Here is a 7,527-nt window from a genome sequence, read left to right as displayed (position 1 = left end):
TCCCAGAATACATATGAGCCCCCCCCCCCCCCAACAGAAGATTTTATTCACACAGGCTACAGTTCCCTCTAACTGGAATTCTGATTTCTGCACTACAATATGTAAGGCTCCATTAAGGTGAAAGTGAGCTCCATTTTTGAGGGAAAACCCACAGGACCTGTACATTTAACACGTAAAAACAAAATCAATTTACCAAAACAATAAAGTACTGTTATTTTCACAAAGGGGAAAAATGTATTAAACACATGGTGTAGACTACATATTTTAAAATAGCGTTCCTAAAGTTCAGCTGAGCATGAAAGTTAATCTTTCAAAAGTGAACATTCAGCTCCAGTTGTGTTCAAGTATACTAGTACTAGCAAAAAAAAAAACCCACCCTTACTATTTTTATAAATTCTCCAGATATTTTTAGCTGTTCTCTTCTTAAACTGTGAATTATTTTATGGTAACACAATCTTTCAAAACGCATGCGTGTGTATATATATACATACACACACACATGTTCTCTTTGAAACGCTTCTCCACATTATTATTTCTCACCAATCAGATTGCAGTCACAAAATGATCAAGATACCAAAAAAAATTAAAATGGAGTAAGGCCCTTCCCAGCTGAAGACCTTTCATTTCAAGACAGTTTTGTTTCACTACTTAGTCCCATACCCAAGAAGAGTCAGATCCCTCTTTGACTCATTGTTATATGTGCTCTTATCCAAATTTTAACTTAACTAAAAATACAGAATGCCTCTTTTTGCCTGTAAGAAGCAGTTTTCCATCCAGATTTGCAGAAGGGCAGTCCTAGCTGATGCCAATTCCACCGCACCATGAAGAGGCAGGCAACAGGGGAGGCACATCACTGCTAAGGTTGCAGTGCACAGGAGATAGCTTTCATACTACAGGTTTCTCTTGTGCCAGCTGCCATGATAACACACTTCAGCAGAATAACAATGATATTAGAATTTAATATAATTTTCCATTTTGAAATTTCAACATACTTGCAGAAAAAAAAAAAATGGAACACAGCTTCTTTGGCCCCATGCTTTTAATGCCGTTACATGTACAGTATTTTAACATTTACCCTAATACCGACCCTGGTAACACACTTTTTTGCTAAGTATCCAACCACAAACACCAAGATTTTCTTCCTGGTCAAATGTATGTGTCTTTCAACACATGCTCACAAACCGATATTGCAGATCTGGAAAGAAGCAAAACCAGGAGAGAATACAATAACATAATTTTTGTTAATTACCCAAAATGTGCCCAACACACGTGAGCTCTTGCTCCCACACAGAAACTTTTCTAAGTCAAATTACTTATCCCAGGTGATGAGAAGTAACAACTGCCACTGTGGTACCCACATGGATAAACATGCCCAGAGAAGCTGGGTAGCACCAGTAAGCACTGGGCTTGCTCATCTCCCCAGCACACCCCAAACCCAGGCACGTGGGGGGTTTTGGATGGCACATTCAACAATATTTTCTTTATTTGGACAGCAAACGTAAGACTCATACAGCATGCAGGATGGAAAGGCATACAAGTGCATACGCTTGACATGCCCAGAAAAACAAAAAGGTAAGGATGCAAGCCTCAGACTAAAGCTATAAAATAATGCGCAAATATTTCTGGTAACAATGTCACATTTCTAGCAAAATAAGTAAAAGTTATGGTTTTATCTTAGCTCTTAACAGTAATTAACATATAACTCCGCATATAATTCTATACTGTGCACCACTCCAGATAAAGAATGGACTGACACACAGATTAACATTTTGCATATGAAAACAAAATGAGAGAACACACATTAAGAGGGAATCATATTGAAGCACTCTGGAACTACAGAAAGCACCTCGATATCACCAAGTGCATAGACTCTATTCAAACTTTTCCACCTATCCCTCTCCCTTCTATAAAACATTAAATGTTATCCTCCTTACTTAGATGTTACAGCATTTCATTTTTATACCCATTCTCCATCTATTTACTGATTCTGAATAATCAAATTCTAATAATAAATTTGACTCTTAAATTAAAAGGAAAAAATCCCACACCAACATTGCCCTGTGCCCATCTCACTGTGCTCATGTAGGGATGAAATCACCAGAAAGAGTCTTTAACTGTGCTCCATGGCACCATGCATTTGTTCCCAAAATCCCAGGAAGATAAAATCCTAAAAGCTAAGATGACATTAAGGAGAGGAACAGGTTTAAGCAGCAAAAAAAATTTTTTTGTGAGGTTCCCTGTCCATGATTAAGTATTAGGTGTGTTTTAATTCTGCCTGGGTCCCTCTCTCATGGCCATTATGGGAAGCTTCGCATTTTCTGTTAGGTAGGTAAATCCCAGGCCATTTAAGAATTTTTCAGGTCAAAACTAAGCATTTGAAGTCTACCCAGTAGCTAGCCAGAAGCCATAAACAGGACTCCAGCACTGTAGAGTCCTATGCTCTGCACTTAAAAGAGCAACTGAAATGAACACAGCCTCATTTTACAAAAATACCACCTTCAAGGTCTCAAAAATGTGGAAAATGTTATTACCCCATGCTTGAGGGGAAAAAAAAAGGGAGAAATAAAAAAATTTTGAACATTTCCTGATTATATTTTACTACCCTTGAATTACACTTCCAAAATGTTATTTTTTTTATTCCACCCCTTCAAAATTTACCATTCCTACGCACGATTTAAGGTCCATTACAAGTCTGTTCGCGGGGTACCTTCTAATGAAAGGAAGGGAGGAAAAAGGGAGCGGGACCAACCTTTCAGTACATGTGTTTAGAGCTGTGTTTCATATACTTCAGCTCATCTTTTAAAAACTGCACCAAGAAGGGATTTTTTTTTTCCAATGATCAAACAGTATGAGGATTTATAAAAATTAAACTTCCAACAACGTAACAGTTAACATGATTAGTGAAGATTTATCTGTTCTTGCCATAACAACTAGTTGTCTATGTAGGAATCTCCACAATTATTCAGGTTTGTTTCCACTCTAATTGTAGGATTTCAAAGCTTAAAAAAAAAAATTAATTTCCTGTTCACATCTGCAAAAATGAACGTGGAAACAGATAATAAAAACGCAAAATCACTATGCAAAGTTTTGGCCCTTCACTCTTGAAAACATTCTTGTTGGACCCAGGCACGGCCCTCCGCCTCTTTCTGTGGAAAAGAGCACAAATACAGCTAATAAATGACATTTTCTGTCACTTCTTCTAACATTCAGCATGTTTCTCCCTGCTTGATATTTACAGAAACAAAACTAAAAATCAATGCCACTAAATTCTTTTTTTAATAACTGTGACCACTGTAGCCACCATACATACCTCAGTCTCGCAAAGCTGTTTCCCACCACCTTGCACACAGAAGAGACAAACCCTTATTATGCTGAAAATTAGCAAGACAATCCAATGCCCATCCAGCATAACGCTCGCCCCTGGAGCAGAGATGGTTGCATGAGGGATTTTGGGCCTGTTTTCCTCAAATCAGCCTTCAGATACTTCAGCATTACAGATGAAGCACAGCAGGTCATTGCACTCCCCATAGCACAGTTTGTTATGAGGCAGCGTTACCTCCAAGGTGCACCTTCCCTACCTTCTTCTCCTGCTCCTCTCCCAAACAAACCCCCCAGAAGAGACGTAGTGAATTTATTTTCTCAACAAAGAGCCCTCAAGGCAGGGAAAAAACCCAAAAATTAACCTTCTAATTGGAAAAACACCTCGTCATTACCACAATTGAGGCATTGTCAGTATTTTAGGCACCTGAAGGCCCCAGGAGCAGGCATGGTGGACCAGGTCTGGGTGGGAAGCCCACCTGGAGGTGGGAGCCAGGGCCGGAAGGCTGCGCCAGGCACATCCCCAGGTGCCCAGCGTTAGCGCCTGCCCTCCCCCCTCATCACACACAAGTGACATCAGGGCCATTTGAATAATCAGATTGCAGCGTACATCGCCTTGCGAGATGCCAGCTGCTCTTGGATTGCGGCGAGGTAGTACCCAAAGCCTTGCGCCACGAGTTTCACGCACGCACATACGCTAGGGGCTTGCCACCATCCCGCTCCCACCTCGCTGCTTTGCAAGAAGAAAACCCATCTAAGTAGCGGTCGTGACTACCAGTGCCCTGCCTGCCCTCACAGAGCACAACTCACAGTCAGAATTATTACAATGCCTTCTCCAACTTTTGCATAAAGTGACCTAAACCTTTAAATACTGCAATAGCCTTCCCCCACACCGAGGGGTCTGAATGCAGAAATGCTGCATTCTTTGGCATTCCCTTGAGATTTCAGTAGTAAGTCAGGAATCTACTCCGAGCTTATTAAATACTTTGCACCTCCCCCAAAACAATTCTCCACCCTTCCATCAAGGGAACCTTGACCAGGCCCCTTCTTTCAACCTCAGCATATCCCCTCCTCTGTTTTTAAATACTTCCAGGGGGGAGGGGAGGGAGAAAGCCACACACGGGCTCTCTCCTTCCTTCCACAGCAGGTAGGAAGGTAATTTTGCAAACCTGGGTGTGCCCACTTCAAATCTGAAGATCCAGCAAGGGCTGGAATGCAGTGACTACTGGGCCCAAGAATTTTGCCCTGAATAACAAGCCAGGCACACTCCACTGTCTTCTGGATTCAGCTCAACTTTATGGCAACCCTAGCTGACACCACCTCCTGACCTTCCTTTATGTGACGAGGATATGGATTACCAAACCCTCACCCTTCCCTCCCATCCACTCCAGCCGCCTCTGGAGAAAGATACCCACAAACTACCTTTACGAGTGACAATATACACGCTCTGTAAAAAAAAAATTTTAAAAAATCATATTTAAGGAGGTTGTGAGGAGGGGAGCTAGGACTCTCCATGAAGCGGCCTCATGGCAGCGGAGGTCAATACAACGTATTGAATAATTTCAGCGCACTACAAAACAATTTTTGCTCTTATGAAGTAATCATTTGACCAAACTATTAATCGTACGCTCATGCTGAAAGACAGACTTGACACATCCACTTTTTTTTTTTTTAAATGGCGTCACTGCTCCACATATCTCGCACACCGGAGTGCACGGGGCTCTCTGGAAAGCGTTCCCCGGCCTTGCAGCGTGCAAACACGCTGGGTGGGCCTGGTGAGCAACACACCCCCCACCCCAGCTGCAGCTGACACCTCTCCCTTGTGTAAAGTTACTTTGAAAGCACCTTAATAACCAGTTTCACCAAAACACTCAACATTTGAAAACTGTGTTTTTACACTTATCTAACAACTCTAAATATACGCCCAGTACGCAATCTTTAGAGACGTGGAAAAAATCTCCAACTTTTTGACCCCCCCCCAAAAAAAAAAAAAGCAAAAGTGTTAGACATCCATCTATAAAAGGAACAAGAGAGTCACTTTTACATATGGAGGCCACTGAATGAATTTTAAGTGGCTTTCTATATTTGATTTTGGGAGAGGGGGAGCGGAAACAAAGGGGAAGGAAGTACAGTTATGAGAAATGCAATATAATTTTCTGTTAAACAGCAGTACAAATCTGAACTATATCTGATACATTCCAACATGATACTGCACGAACAAACAGTGTTTTAACAAATAAGGGCTTTGGGAGAAACAATTACGGGTATGCTGATACAATTACATTTGCAATTCTTTCAGGGTTATGCCTGTGTGTAGGCAATGCATGCCTAGAAAAGTGCTTAAGTTCAGTGCAGAATTCTTTTCAACAAGTTACAGACAGAGGCATGTTTCTGATAATTGCTAATTCACAGACCAACGTGAAGACATGCTAGCCAATATGAAGAATGGACTTTTACACCAATTCAGCTGACAGCTGAAAAAGCAGCAAAATATTTTTAAGCACACTGAAAAAGGATAAAAAAAGTTGAGGGGGCCACCAGTGATTTAAAATTTACCTTTATGTGAGTGAAATGAATTTGTTTTCAACAGCATAAATAGAATACCACTTGTGCAAGCTTAAGATTAATAATTATGCATGATAATTAATTTATATATTACAGAGACTAGTAGGAAATGACCGATTCCTATATCCCATGGAATTTTCTCCTTAAATCTAAAAATATATTCCATCTAGAACAGTATTTTTATATACACAAAAGATCTGAAATATAGGCTACTGTAAATCAAAGCCATCTACATTGCATAATAAATGAGAATGGAAATTAATATGCTGTATGTGCTCAATGAAAAGTATCAAAGAAATATAAGCGTAAAGATTAGCACGCTATGAATTGGTCCAGAGAGGGGTTCCCCCCCCCTCCCTTAACTAGAGCAAATCCTCCATACTGTCTCAAGTGAAGCTTTCCTCTAACACTAAATAGTGATTAAACTTCTAATTCTCAAAATACCAAGATACAATGCCCATCAAGACAGCTAATTCACCTTCTCGACTATTTTTAAAAGACTGCACTTTTTAAATACAACCCTGAAATAGTAGAAGCCCCTTTTAACAAAGTTATACAGACATACTTCCCAGATTGAATAATGGAGTACAGGAACAAGCACGTGGAAAGTTTGATCTATTTTGCTTTTACTCTCTAGTGCACGCCAGGTTTTCTATAATCTAAATATTTGTGAAAGAAGCAGGCTGAATTGCTACAGGCAATATAAAAATACTACCCTGCTTTATTGCAAGTATTGCTTCTTCACATGAGGCCCAACAAAATTACTACCTTGCAAAAATTAAACATACATTTAGAAATTATGGATGCATAAATCCTGTCCTTATTGGGAAGAAGTCTTCTCCTGCTGCTTCTACAGACCAGCTCAAAAATAGTGATGAAAAATCCTCTCAAATAGAGATGAGACTTCTACTACGTGCCTATAAAATGCTGCAGACTCAAACACGGCAGGATCAAAAAAATACGTATACCAGTGTATTTACAAGATGCTATTTGTTGCTGGAGCAAAGCTCATGTGCTTGCCCATTATGCTGTTCACAGCACCACATTCATTTCCTGCTAACACCCAGATTTTAAGTCTTCTCACGGAACTTTAAATTTTAAAATCTTCACAAGCATTTGCCATCAGACCACTGTAACTTGCTTCTTCTACAAAAAGGCTTTTTTTTTTTTTAAATAAATTAAATACTACCACTGTTGCCTGGCCAAGGCACTACATTAGAAATACACGGGGTGATTCTAGAAAACCTCGAGGACAGCACAGAGTGCACGCCTGTGGGTTTAAGAAAGCGGTCCATTTATCTACAAGAAAGAGAAACACAAACCTAAGCATTTTTCAAATTGCTTCTCGCTGGGTAACTGAGGGCAAGGCAGGGGGGTGGGGGTGGGAATAAAAATAAATTACCTTTGTCTTTTAGGAACCGAATGCTCAACTTCTATGAGTTTCCCATGCAGCTCCACTTTACCTGAAGAGATAAACAGAAAGGGGAAAATATTGGAGCGCGGCTGTGCGTCCCTCGCCTTCCCGTCTCCCGGAGTGGGTTTGCAGAGGTGGAAAGCAGGGAACGGGAGCGCAACACGTTAGCCCCATTCACCGGCAACCCGGGCTCCGGCGGAGCGGGGACCCGGCACAGCCCGGCGCCGAGC

The 7,527-nt window shown here is 40.8% G+C and overlaps 1 protein-coding gene across 1 annotated transcript in view; it reads right to left on the bottom strand.

Moving 5' to 3' along the window:
• The window catches only part of IGF2BP3 (insulin like growth factor 2 mRNA binding protein 3), a 118,768-nt gene that overhangs the window by 109,980 nt on the left and 1,261 nt on the right, over positions 1 to 7,527 (bottom strand). Inside the window, exon 2 of the mRNA XM_009638673.2 lies at positions 7,286 to 7,346. Coding sequence (XP_009636968.1) covers positions 7,286 to 7,346 — 61 coding nt within the window. The remainder of the gene's footprint in view (positions 1 to 7,285; positions 7,347 to 7,527) is intronic.

This window comes from Egretta garzetta, unplaced genomic scaffold (assembly GCF_000687185.1).
Source record: "Egretta garzetta isolate BGI_Z169 unplaced genomic scaffold, ASM68718v1 scaffold94, whole genome shotgun sequence".
NCBI lineage: Eukaryota > Metazoa > Chordata > Aves > Pelecaniformes > Ardeidae > Egretta > Egretta garzetta.
Note: the sequence above shows the minus strand (reverse complement) of the source record. Positions and strands in the feature narration are given on the sequence as shown.